Source organism: Schistocerca cancellata, chromosome 1, assembly GCF_023864275.1.
Source record: "Schistocerca cancellata isolate TAMUIC-IGC-003103 chromosome 1, iqSchCanc2.1, whole genome shotgun sequence".
Classification (NCBI taxonomy): domain Eukaryota; kingdom Metazoa; phylum Arthropoda; class Insecta; order Orthoptera; family Acrididae; genus Schistocerca; species Schistocerca cancellata.
Window position 1 is genome coordinate 14005678 of NC_064626.1, and position 14660 is coordinate 14020337.

General features: G+C 36.5%; 1 protein-coding gene across 2 annotated transcripts in view; it reads right to left on the minus strand.

Moving 5' to 3' along the window:
- The window catches only part of LOC126164329 (serine-arginine protein 55-like), a 39765-nt gene that overhangs the window by 11167 nt on the left and 13938 nt on the right, over window positions 1-14660 (minus strand). For both annotated transcript variants that reach the window (XM_049920232.1, XM_049920231.1), the window contains exons 4-8: window positions 8330-8416; window positions 6459-6485; window positions 4884-4953; window positions 2762-2835; window positions 529-717 (exon numbers count right to left, since the gene is read on the minus strand). In XM_049920232.1, coding sequence (XP_049776189.1) covers window positions 529-717; window positions 2762-2835; window positions 4884-4953; window positions 6459-6485; window positions 8330-8416 — 447 coding nt within the window. The remainder of the gene's footprint in view (window positions 1-528; window positions 718-2761; window positions 2836-4883; window positions 4954-6458; window positions 6486-8329; window positions 8417-14660) is intronic.

A 14660-nucleotide genomic window follows, 5' to 3' on the forward strand; every position in this document is an offset into this window, starting at 1 on the left:
AGGCTTTTAGTCAGGACTGGGGGGAAAAAAAAAAAGACGTAACAGAGGGAAAACATTATACGGACGAATGTTATAAAGAGGTTCCATTGTATTATGATAAGCAGGTCAGGTAATACAGAGGCCACATGGTAGAGGACCTACTGTATTAACATTCTTCACACACAATGTTAATATTTTATTTTTAATCAAGATAGAATAACACTGAATTTGTTAATAAGAGTTAAGCAAAGATATTCTTTACATTTTAACTACATGCCAATCTTTACAGACTTTTTAGAGCAACAGTTGCAATTAATATTTTATTTCACATGACAAAAATGAAAAAGTAATTACTGGTATCAACTTCACTAAACAAAACCTCCTAATGAACACACTTTGTTCATAACATAGATTAAAATATAAATCCCTTTATTCATCTGAATCCAGTTCTCAAGGAAACTATATGTGCACAATCCAAACTTGCAGAATACACATGCCTGCACGCATGCAGATTTCAAACAAGTAGAATAGTAAAGCATGCGTAATTACCTTGATCGTGATCTGCTGCGGCGGCGGGATCTCGAGTAAGAGCGAGATCGGGATCTCGAACTGGATGAACGGGAACGTCGCCGACGACGTGTTGCTTCAATCAGCCGAATTCTTCGGCCATTTAACTCTGTATCATCCAGCTTTTCAATAGCATTCTTCATATCAGACCGTGTGGCAAATTCTACCACACTACAAAGAATTAAGAAATTAGTACATAAACTTTCAGTCAGCTTCCCTACCTAAATACATATCAAATTTGATTTAATAGAACATGTTAACTGTATGCACAATACAACTATCATAATTGATGTGTGCTGCTATAATGAAGTGCTTAGCTTTTGTGCAAGCATTTGTCTTCTTTCAATGAAAATTCACGGGCTGTGCCACTGGGGTGATATATAAAACTATTTCTCCACATTTTGTCTTCCAGTCAGAGACAAAATTTTGGGGCATAGTTTGGTACATCGACCATGGCCTCTGGGCCCGGAAGTAATGTCACCTGTGAAAACCTAAACTTTACAATTTGTGGTGTTGTCAGTTTTCCAATGAAACAATGTGACATACAGAAGATATGTTACCTTTTATAAACAGAAACTAACCATACCCTTTAACACAAAACACAATAATGGAAAAAATCCTGCAATTGTAACCACGACCTTTTACATCTAACACTGAATCTACAATACCTTCATGGTTGAGTAAGGAAAATTGTAATGTAATTGGCAATGCGTGTATGTAATTATTTTTTTTTTTTTTTTTTTTTTGGGGGGGGGGGGGGGAGGGGGGTGTAGTATGACAAGGCGTATTTTGCCACACATTACTTTTACTTACTAACAGAGCTCTCACCCCAGCTCTTATTAGTTTACTGTAATAAGTTTAACTGTGTATAAAACCTGTGTAGCATCATCAGTAATATAAAGTGTGAACAGTAACAAAAGTCACGAAACTGAAGTTTCAACAGAGCAACAGAATTCTGTAGGCAACAATATTGATATACATAATCACACAAACCGAAGTGTACAAAATATTTACTATCAGACAATACTAGCACAGTTTTGGACCCAGTGAGACCATGAAATCTTTAAGCAGACTTCAGCAACATTATTCTCCCCATCACACCCCCCTCAGATTTAGTTATAAGTTGGAACGGTGGATAGGCCTTGAAAAACTGAACACAGATCAATTGAGAAAACAGGAAGAAGTTGTGTGGAACTATGAAAAAATAAGCAAAATATACAAACTGATTAGTCCATGCGAAAGATAGGCAACATCGAGGACACTGAGCTCAGGAGCGTCGTGGTCCCATGGTTAGCGTGAACAACTGCGGAACGAGAGGTCTTTGGTTCAAATCTTCCTACGAGTGAAAAGTTTAATTTTTTATTTTCAGACAATTATTATCTGTCCGTCCGATGCGAGGTAACTGCACCATAATATGGGGACGCTACACCTAAACAAACATATGTTTTGACAGAGCACAGGGAAAATTGTGCGACTGTGGAACTGTTGCATTCATTTGTTGCAGTTTATGTGACAAACTCTTATGTTTTCACCACTTTTTTGGGAGTGATTATCACATCCACAAGAATACCTAAATCGGGCAAGGTGGAAGAATCTTTTCACCCATTCGCCAAATGTACAAGTTAGGTGGGTCGACAAAACATATTCCTGTCTTGTGACGCACATGCCGTCACCAGTGTCGTATAGAATATATATTTTCCTGTGGAGGAATCTGTTGACCTATGACCTTGCGATCAAATGTTTTCGGTTCCCATTGGAGAGGCACGTCCTTTCGTCTACTTATCGCACGGTTTTGCGGTGCGGTCGCAAAACAGACACTAAACTTATTACAGTAAACAGACGTCAATGAACTGTGCCAACTTATAACTAAATCTGAGGGGGGGTGCGATGGGTAGGTTCCCTTGTTAGTGAAGGGAAGTTAGGAAGTACCCAATTATTTGAGCACCTAACTGAGTACTTAAACGAAAATAGTATCCGTAACATGCAATAAACAAAAGGGGGAAAGTGAAGAGAAAGAGGCTCCAACTTCCCTCTTTCTTGTCCTATCATAAATGGTATCAAACTTAATCATTTCCCTCTGGTTTTAATATTTAGTTACAAGTCATCTGAGAAGTTATTTGTAATATCTGACATCAATATAAATCTCCATGTGGTCAAGTTCTGAAAGAAATATTCATGTGCACTAAGAACAGAAGTGAATGGGAAATTAACTCACCCTTCATTCCTGCGTTGTTTATGAGCATCAGCATATGTAACTTCACCAGCTTGGCGCATGAAATCCTTCAAATCCTACGACAGATACACAGCATTAAAAACAAAATAATTTATGTTTGTATGTATTGTCATACATTCACTAAACAATTAAACTCATTAATTAAGTGAACTGTTCAACAACACAAATACACATCTAGCAAAAAATTTATACATAACCACAATAGCTGTGCTTGAAATTAGTTACCAGCCCTATGCCTACACTGAATCCTTGTAATATTTTTATCATTAGAAATACTCAAACACAATCTTATCTTCAGGAGTCATCTTGCCACCAATACAATTAAATGACATGAAATTTCTGTCCAAGCATCTTCATCACATAGTAAAATCAGTTTTCAAGGCATCTCTTCGGATCCACTGTACTTTTAACTCTTTGAAGTACCGAACTGATGTCCTCAAGCAGCCAACATTTAACAGGATAAACCACGAGACATTCAATACATCGGTGTTCATATTTGTTATTTCTCATATTCGTATGTTTCAAATCACACTGAAGATCTATCAACTCTTCATTATGTTTCTGCATCATGCCCACTTCGCGCAGTCGGTAGTTTGCTCAAATCCAATTCCAAGACTTAGACTAGAATGCTTCCATCATTGTAAATCATACTTTTTGCTGCCATAACACCAAAACTCCCAGGTGGATAGATCCTGGCAAGTATACGATTTAATTTCCAGGTCTTTTGCAGCCTTCTGGAGGGCTGTGTGTGTGAGGTCTTCATGCTTCTGTCTTGTCTAGCAACTCTTGAAAACTGTGTGCTACTTTCAACCAGTTCATGTGAAATGTATTAATTTCTTGATGATCTATATGAACAATACAAGCTGCAGGTCATGTTCTATACAGCTGTTACTTATCTTCTATAGACTGCAGTCTACAACTTGGTGATACTTTTATTATATTTCAGTCACGGTGAAGACTTGTTGAAAACTTCATTTCATTTTTATACAAAGTAACACATTTGCAATGAAGTCATCTTTATTGTTAAACAGTATTTTAACTAAAAACAACAAAAACTACTTTATTAATTACAATGTAAGCTAATTTCAAGCACATAACACCTTTCCCTCATAGTACCTGCAGCTTCAACAAAAAAAGCAGGAACTGTCCTTAGCTTAACTTTTAACACATTCTCGTCTTCTATAAATATTTTACTTTTTCATAGAGAGCATCAGCTGTAGGAAGCTGTAAATGCATGTACCAGAGTACAATATTTTGTCAGTCCATTTACCTTAAGCCCTTGTGAGCTCTTTAGGATTTGCCATGTGGGTGACCCATCATCTGATCAAGGCACCTCACGCATTACGGACCACGGAGTCAGAGAGGGAAGAGATGCCCATTTGCCAGAACGGAGCGGGCGGGAGGTTGGCAGTAATCATTTGAATCTCAATGTCCAGCCTTGGCCCCCAAGCGAAATGTTCAAGCGACGCCTTGCCTGCCCTAGATCTCATCGGTTGGCCATCATAAAGCACAAGGGTGCTCAAACACCCTCAACTATCAGTCACATCAGTCAATAGGACCTATGGCTCGAGCACGGACAGTCCCTCCATGGCGAAGAGGGCATGACTCTTTGGAAAAAACAGCGATCATTTTTAGACATTTTAAAACATTGAAATTACAATTAATAAAGTAATCCCCTACAAGAATTTAACTAATAACCAGAGCAAGTTCACATTTCTGCTTTTCAAGTATCAAGCATTAAAAAGACTTCTAATATTTTCAACACAATCAACTCTTTATAAACATTTATATAGTGAAAAATTTCTACAAGTTTATCTTCTACAGCAATAAAACTAGCACAGGCAAAAGTTGTAATTCAGGAACAATGACAACTTTAAAGTTAGCAATTTCAACATGCATTTCTTTCTTTTTTTCCACTTGCTCTGACATTAGATACCAAAATATTAACAACAAAATGGACAAACATAAGGCGTGAACAGTCACATTTTTAAAAAAGATTACATGAAATTCCAATGAAAACATACATCTGAGTAGTGTTTCCAAATGAAATTATCCTAAATATCACAATCTTAAACCATGAAACGGCAAATTAACTCAGTCTCACCTGCCAGCTGACACGACTGGAGAGATTTTCTACTATTACTCGATATTCCGTTCTTGTTGGTGGTCCATACCTAAAACATCAAAACAGCACAATAACACTTACCCAGAAACTATGGTTGAGTACTATTTCCAGAAATGGGAAAGGCAAAAGTCATCGGCAGCTGAGGGCTTTTAGTCGTAATAACCATGTTGTTCATGGACAAAATGCTATTCTGACTGAACAGCAGTTAATCTTGCTTTATAATTGCTCCAAGATATATGTAGAAAAGCTATACAGACAAAATGCAATGTTAATGTCCAACGAATAGTATTTCTGCCAACCACACACGATTCCACCATTTTAATGTAATTTGGCTTTTCAGTGCTAACAATAGTTCTAATTTGGAGATTTTTACAGTAAAATTTATGAACTTTCTATACAACAGCACCGACTGATTTATTACTATACATGTACATCACACACAAATTTCTCTTACTGTACCTGTGCAATTTCCTCTCAATCTAATCATTATAATAAATAGAGAAGTATGAGAGAAAAACAAATTTCTTGACTTATCTGCCTTTTAAAACCAAATGCTTTCTTCAGGTGCATAAATTTATGAGCTACCACTCTTTCATAGATGTAATTATTTTACAGAACACAAGAGACATTGAAAAATTATGTTAACCCACACACCCAATGGTTATATTTTATTATATATGCAGCTATCCAGAACTCAAGCACGTCTTGAGGTTTTGATGTTCTATTGCTAAACTTCCTACACAAATTACAAGAGTTCAGACTACATCTACCGCAAAGCAATTAAAAAAACACTACAAATTCTTATGTTCTATAAAAGAATTTGTATGTGCATGCTGTTGAGAATGCACACAAGTTTCAAATTTATAACAATCTGAGATTGAATGTAATGTATGCACATATTCACAGCACAAATTATTTAATTCAAACTAAAGAAAATTTCATTTATCTTTCCAGTTACGTGATGGTACCAGTATTTCATCAGTTTGTGCACACCACCCAATGCAATGTTTGCACCAATATTATATAATTCAAGTCTCCTTCAGCAAGAGTTTTCAATATTGTGAACATTCCTACTGGGCAGTACAAAATATCTGGTAATGCAGACGTTAAAGTCAAGAACCCTTTCTTCCTGCTAAAACTTTGCACTAATTAATATCCAGAACTACTCCTATACTAGTGTCAAAAGAGAGAGAGAGAGAGAGAGAGAGAGAGAGAGAGAGAGAGAGAGAGAGAGAGAGAATGAATTTTCATACAAATAGGAAATCCTCTTACTCCTAATGGTACAGTTTCAAGGAATGTGGGTGCACATTTAAAAACATCCCACTTGGAACTTAATTTTAAGAATTTATAATCAAGAGCAGCCCAGTGATGTGAATTCTGATTCTGCATCACAGAAAGAACATCCATTACAAAGTAATATGACCTACATTATGACTATCACCTGAAACACCTCTACACCCACTAACAGAAAACCTACACCAATAACCAATTGCAGTTACACAAAGATGCCCATTTGTTAGCACTATATCTACAATAAACTGCATCAAAACATACCTGTCATACATTCGGACATCCATATCCCTGAAACAAATGAAGTTGTCAGGTTCGTCATTTCACAAACAAATAATTTTATGCATCTTTCAAGTTTACTGCACTTTTTATTTGTATTACAACGTGCACTTCATTCAGAAACCAAATGAATGATCACGTCACTCATTCACCAAATGACATTTTAGTAGATAGTAAAAAATGGCAGTGAAATGTGTATGTGAAAAACTCCAAAATGCCTTCTATCAATTATACATAGCAATCAAGTTGCAGACATATGGCTTATTTGCTCTGAATGACTTCACCCTGTATCTGAAAGACAAGGTGACAAGGTGCACTGGAAAGCAGTTACATATTGAAAGATGCTGAAGTACCTATGAGCAATGTACACTATATGTTTTTATTAACACACTTAAATGCAATTTTTTGTATTTGACCAAAAGATACACTAAAATACTATGGCCATCTGAATGCAAGTAGTTATTTTACAATACTGAGCTATAAGGCTCACACAGCAAGCAAAGTTAGCAAATTACATTACATACACACCTGAGTCAAGGTTTTTCCTTTTTATTATGTAGTTACACTCTCAACAATTCCCAGCCCCACCAGAGCAAACACATCTAATATTGGACCATAAACATGGGGGCAAATTACCTTCCCTATATTTCTTTATATATAAATAACAGAAATGCATATGAAGTGTTCTAAATTTATAACATACTTCAAAGTCACAGCTTGTGTACAAGTTGCCTCCAGCACAAAATATGAGCTGTGTGTAAAATGTGCATACATACATTCACACAGGCTTTATAATACACTGAAATGCATGCACATACAAATTTACAGAGGCAAAGGAGGAAAGTGAGTTTCTGTACTAATGTGTGTGATTTATAGTTCAAGAATCAGAAATTATTCTAAATTTTATTTTCAAAATGGTTTTTGCTTCCTGTTTATCAAATTTTAAAAGTTAAGAAATGTTATTGTACCTGCTGTTCACTTTATGTCGTCAAATCATGACATTTGAAAGACCCCATATAAATAACAAACAATGTGGACAAAATTTTAATTTTAAAAATAATAATCTAATCATTTTCACAGTGTGACACTGTAAAATGTTTGTATGGTTACATACTAGACTAACAATTACAAGACAAAACAACACAACATACCTGACACATTCCACAGCATTGGGTATCAATCATGGAATGAATATAAACATATAAACAACTTACTTAAATGTCAAGAAACACACATGGAATTATTTTTTCACAAACACCGCGCATTTCCACAGATTTCATAAATGAAATGCCACATTCATTGCAAAATTTATGTAACTGTCACGAAACTCATTTTGTCTACAATCCACTACACAAGACTTATTTTTCTGCCAGATTGGAAACTCATTCCATAAACTTCACAGCCACTTTTTCCTTCAGAAACTAGAAACACATAAAATACTTTAATATCAATGATGTGTGTGAAGTAAGATAGAAAAATCTGTTTTACACAAACATTGAATCAAAATCACGTCACTGGACCAGTTATTCTGGCACAGACACAATATAAGCACTGCACATGACACACCAATGCCGTGACAATCTATGCACTGTCCCATTTACTGTCCCCTGCATAAAAAAAACAATAGTATACATAAATTCTCAAACTGCCAAGAATAATCCACTGAAGAATGTAACATTCTTTTAATACTACAAATGTGTCATCCAGTTTCTCACCACCAAAAGCGAACTAATTTCTTTGCAACCTGTTATGTCTAGTATACTCCCAATGACGAATGTTGCCAGAAAGAATGTTACACATGAGTTACATACATGTTATATACATTATGTAACAAAATTTCAAATAAAACTACTCACCTATCCATCCACGAAGATCTTCTAGGCCCAACTCCCATATAGCTGCGTTCTCGTCGTGCAATACCCCTTGCATGTTCAACAATAACCCTGATAAAAGGAAACAAAGTCTTAAGTAGAAGCAAGATCCAGAAGTGCTAACACACAAAAGTGCACAGTTTGGAGGAAAACAAAACAAGCAATTTTCCAAGTACCTTTCATAAAATTTGAATAAATAGAGATTCAAGTAATGTGTGAACTTTGAAATGCAAGGAAGCAAGCCTGGCTACCACAGACAGACACTGGGTGAGGACTGGAAGGGGAGGGGGGGGGGGGGAGGGAGAGAGAGAGAGAGAGAGAGAGAGAGAGAGAGAGAGAGAGAGAGAGAGAGATATTCAAGCCCCACCTTCCCTGCCTCCCACAGTGTATACACCCTAACCTGTGCTTCACGAATCAGCAAAAGCACTAGTCATTCAATACACAGGTAATAATCACTTACATATTTGTAATCAAACTGACTAGAAGTATGAAAACCACAATGGCCTAAACAGGAACTTATCTGGTAGTTAACATTCACAATTTCTTACAATCATGAATGGGAAACTTTCTTCCGAACATGAAATTGTGAATGTCATTTTCTCAGTATTTCATAAATACAATGGTATGTTTGTTGTTCTGATATGAATGATTTGTATCACATATTGCAGATGAATTTCAAGCTAGCTTTTATGATGCAAACAATAGTTGCAAATATTCTCATGGCGACATTCTGTGTAAGATACCAGACTGACAAGTGACTGTACATCACAGTCAACATCACTCTGATGCCTTAGGCATTATATGGCTTTAATACAGTTATTTATTAGTATTCAAAGTTATTCATATCCAATTCTTGCTTCCCTATAAAAAATTTCTGGGCATAAAAGAGCACACCAACCACTTTGGAGCATTTTATATTGGCCCAAATGATCTTGTGACCCTCCACTGCAGACATACTGTATTTACTCGAATCTAAGCCATACTCGAATCTAAGCCGCACCTGAAAAATGAGACTTAAAATATAGGAAAAAAAAAATTCCCAAATCTAAGCCGCACCTGAAATTTGAGACTCGAAATTCAAGGGGAGAGAAAAGTTTTAGGCCTCACCTCCAAATCGAAACAAAGTTGGTCCATTGTAATATGAGACACAATTTAGGTCGAATGAAAGACGATACAGCTACAGTAGTTTGGTTCGAGTCAAAAGCTTAGCAGTTAAGCTTTACCAGGTAGCCATTGCTATGCGTCAGGCGCTCCGTCCGTATTTATACGGATACCCTTCCTTTTTCACGTGCTTCGTCTGGTTTGAATCGATTGCTTATTTTGCTTTGATCTAATAAGTGCCGTTTTCTATGTTATAGGTGTTTACGTCAGTCACTCGAAGCTGAAAATGCATTACTATACTGTGTCATGCATTTTTTGTCGCATTCTGATAGTGCGTGTTTACGGCCTGTCGCTGCTCGCGGCATGGCTTGCTTTTGTGCGCGCTACCGCCGCCTACAATTTAAAAAAGAGAGGAATCGTCTCGTTAGCGAAACAATGGCAAGAGACTGCTATTTGTTGTTACTTAGACTCCTGCTTTCTTTGATAATGATCAACAAGAACCAAATAATAGACTGCGTATGATAGAACATGTTCTGAACGAGAGTTTGGCGAAAATTTTTCTCCGTTTGAAAATCTTTGCGGCCACTTCTTTAGTACATCAGATTCTGCACAGAAATTAGTCATCTTAGATTAAAAAATCTAGTCAGTTGCCGTGCTTCATTTCTGACTGTATCACTATTAGGCATAAGAGTAATACGAATATAAACATGACACGATACGTATATTCTTCCGCATTTGCTGTTGTCTCACTCTAGTTTCGTAGTTTATTTGGCAGACAGGATTTAAATGAGATAGAAGCGAACACGAAAGAATACATGGCAAAATATTTATATTCGTATTATTCTTAAGGTGAAGAGAATACTGCATGTGATTCATATTTCATCAGGTTCCTATTAGCAACCATCTCTTCTCACAGGTAGGAAAAAATTCAGAACGTATAGTTGGCCATATTGACAAAAATCCCAGTATTACCAGTCGGATTTTTGTAGTACATTGAAATTCGAAGATGAACAATACGGAATTTGTATTTACTTCGTTGGATTATGTATGAAAAAGCAGTGGTCGAAACTCGGGCGGAGAAAAAAAAGCTCGTCTTCCAATTTTAATTTTATTTACTGACGCAGAGGTTTTGGCGCCAGTATTTATCTTTGTGCCTACAAAGGATGCCTGTGTAGCGCTACATATATTCGACGGCAGAAGTTAGTTGTGGCGGCACCTATCAACATTTTTCAGAACTTCCGCTTGCTTTGCACTCTATTCTAAGCTGCAGGCAGTTTTTTGGATTACAAAAACCAGAAAAAAGTGTGGCTTAGATTCGAGTAAATACGGTAATTCCTTGCAATGAAGTATAGGGTAGGACTGAGATGAGGAAATGACAATGGCAGAAAAGCGCCATCATGCTTTGTCAATGACAGTAAGTTTCAAACCGAATAGGAATTGCTGCCATTTCAAGTGGTTTCCAATATAGCACTACAAAAGGAACTATGTACAATAAACATCTGGAGCCGGTTTCTCGGAAACACCACTGTTTACAGCAGCACACAACTGACCATTTTTAATAATGCAAAAACAAACTGGATTGTAGCCGACTGGAGGCTTATTGTATGATCAGAGTTTTGATTTTGCTTCTTTTGAAATGATGCAAGAGTAGAACGCCCAATACAGTGTTTCAATCTCATTTTGTGGAGGGTGTAGTTAGACTAGAATTGGCATTGTAGCATTTTGGAGATGTTTTTGTACCTTGTGTTTGGAATTATTCAGGTGAACACAAACATGAAACAATATCTAATTCAACAGCTTAGGTCACCTAGTGCTGCCCTACTCATATTCATGATGAGTATACTGGATTTAAACTTATTGTCTGGTGCCACCTGTCTATTTTTCCTGGTCCACTACTTTATTACAAACAAACTGCCTCGTCCATCCTGGTTGCTTGTTCGATTTCATTTTCACCTTCACATGAAGAACTAGTGAAAACAATCAAACATTAAAAAATAACAGAGCACCTGGCGAAGATGGAATTATTGCAGAATTATGACAAAAACATAACACCAAAGTGCCGCATAATAATACCAGACGCTTGGAAAACAGAAAATTCCAAAAGAATGGAAGATATCTCAATGCAGCTACTCCACAAGAATGAATACAAAATAGGCCCGAACAATTACAGTGCACTATCACTTCTTCCAGTAACTCCTCTCTAATGTTTTATGCTCAACAGAAAAAGCCAACCTACAGATTGGCCAGTAGCAGGGACAATTAAGGAGAGTAGATCCTGTATTGAACATATCTGGAACCAAAAACCATACTACCCATCAGACAGTGTCAGAACACTACCATCACATTTATGGCAGACAAAAAAGGTTATTTTAATAGTCTAGAAGAATTAGGAGTTGACAGAAAGAACACCATCATCCATGGAACTTTTATCTGAAATCATCTCAAAAATGACATTGATGGGAGAAATCTCAAACTCATTCGAAATTCACACAGGAGTGACAAGGGGACAGTTTATCAGCACTCAAGTTCAACACTGCACCAGAAAAATAATCAGTGAATGAGAAAATTATGTCAAACATATCTACATTGAAAAAGAAAGAGTCACTGAAATGCCTTGCCTTTACTGGCGACCTTATTATATTAACCAACAACAAAGATGAAGCCAAACTAGCACTAGATAAACTACATGAAATCTCTAGAACTGGGTTCCAAATATCCTATGAAAATAACTCAGTACATTGTCACCAAATCAACTGGAAAACCTCACTGAAAACAGTACAGAAAATCTCAAAAGGCCACACATTCTAAGTACTTAGGAGAAGCCATTCAACCCACAGGAATGAACTCAATCTCCAACACAGAAAGAATATTCAAACTGCAAAAGCTGCACGAACTAACATGGAATTACAACCCTGTAATGCAAAACTGCAGCACTACAACACTATTGTTTTACCTGTTGTGCAGCAGAAACCACAGTTTTTTGAAGGACGACAAATTCATAATAAAGAAACAAGAATGCAAAATTCTTAGAAAAATCTATGGCACTGTTGTCCAAGATGGAACATGGGCCATACAACCCACAAAGCAGCAATACTAACACACAGACAACATCACTGGTAAATTTAAGAAAAGATGCCTACAGTATGTACTTATGTAGGAATGATGAGAACTCTCCAATACAACTTTTAACATCATTAATGCAAGCAAATTAAAAAAAACTGCAACAACATAAAATTTCTAAGAGAACAGTTAACAAAACAACTTTAACATATCTCAATGAAAGAACCAATATGGGGAAAAAAGGACAGACGAAATGAAGATAAAACACACAGCGTTAATGAAGAGGTTTTGGGATGAAAAGGAGGGAAAGAAAAGGAAGTGAAATTATGACTGGCTCTCCACTCTCTCCTAAAGGGGAATAATCTAAATTATTATTATTATTATTATTATTATTATTATTATTATTATTATTATTATTATTATTCTCTGACAGACGTCTGTTGCTTGAGGATGAAAGCAGCATGTGTATGTAGTCTTCAGATCTTCATCAGAGCAATTTATCAACTTGTAAAAAAAGATGGATATCTCTGGGACACTCCATTGTAGATCAAACAGCTCCCTGTCAAACACCTTCAAAACAGTTTATGTGCACCAAGGTGTATGTGGGCGAACACTCATCAATCAGCAGAGCACCTGCACCAACCATTCCACACCTCGTTATAAACAGCCCATCACAATTTCTTCAGTGTTTCACAGTAATCATCAGTGTTCGTAGTTTCATCTCTGGCCAGGAGGTCTATGAGCAAAATGTCATTTCCGGCACAGAACATCAATACAAGTCATTTTCTGCAGTGACAGTCTGTTTGAAATTTGTCTTTACCAGAGATCCGCTGTGATGCCAATGCACTGACTGCTGCTTGGCTTATTGCATCAAGTGAGTAACTCTCATATCACCCATGCTGATCCTATTGGATGTTTTGCAGAAATGTCGATGTGGCTTCTAAGCAATTCATTTTGATGTTTTTCAGCACCCACATGGCACACACTTTCTTGAACAGCAGATGCTTAGTGAATTATTTTATCCAAGGATCACGAAATCTACAGGAAATGGGTGCCGAGATCCGCAACTGTGGACTAATCCGAAATGCATTGCTGCACCCTTTCCACGAGGTCCCCATTGATGAGGGACAGTGTATGGGCACTTTTATGAGCTTTGAAAAATTGCCTACACCAGCGTCACACCATCTGTTTGCTCAGTACACTACACTCGACAAGAGAGAAATTTCAATTGACACTACGCTTCATGCATTAAGAAAATATCAGATTGAATCCAGCAGCAGCAGCAAGAATAATAATTATTTTCAACCCCCGCTGCAGCTCTACTGACAACAGTACAGACTTGTCCAACCATTTTACAACTATTACATAATAGCTCTGTTGCACATGTGCTATATTTCCAACTGAATCAATGTACTTTATAAAGAGAAAAAGGAAGAGAAGGAAAACAGACAACAGCTTCTGTATTCGTACATTTGAGGATCCATTTCTCTTTGTTGTAATAAAACAAAAAATTTTACAAGAGATGAGTGTAAACTTACACTATGGTACTTTTGAAATATATCTGAATCCATTGTGCACTACCTTTTGTAACTGAATAGTTCCCATATTGTGAATAAATCATTCATATATGAAACTGTACTGGTCAAACTTAATAATTTTGAAACATGTTACAAGCAGAGTCAAGTCAAAATGAACATAACACAGTTTACTGCAAACACAAAGAAATTGACTTTATGTAGAAGTTTATGACAAAGGCCCAATTTCTGGGAGGGACTAGGAAGTACTATAGTATTTCTGAATACTTTTTTAGGTGCAAAAATAAATAAAAATGAAGATGGAAAAGAAAAATTGAGAGTTTAGACTAATATTAATTTCACTGGTAACAAGCTGACAAAGCACTCAACAATAAGGGTAGAAAGAATTATGCTGAACAAATCAATGGGAAGAACAAGTTGGCAGATTTTCTGTCCAAGTCACTTAAATGAGTTCAAATTAAGTGACTACAGTAAAATGCCATATTAATGTACCCACTTTTACCAAATTCCCATTTTAAATGAATATTGTCACTGGTCATAATGAAACTACCACACAGGATCCATGTTACTGAAATTCAGTTTTGACAAACCCTTCTTTTAGAAAATGTGTGCTTTTAAGG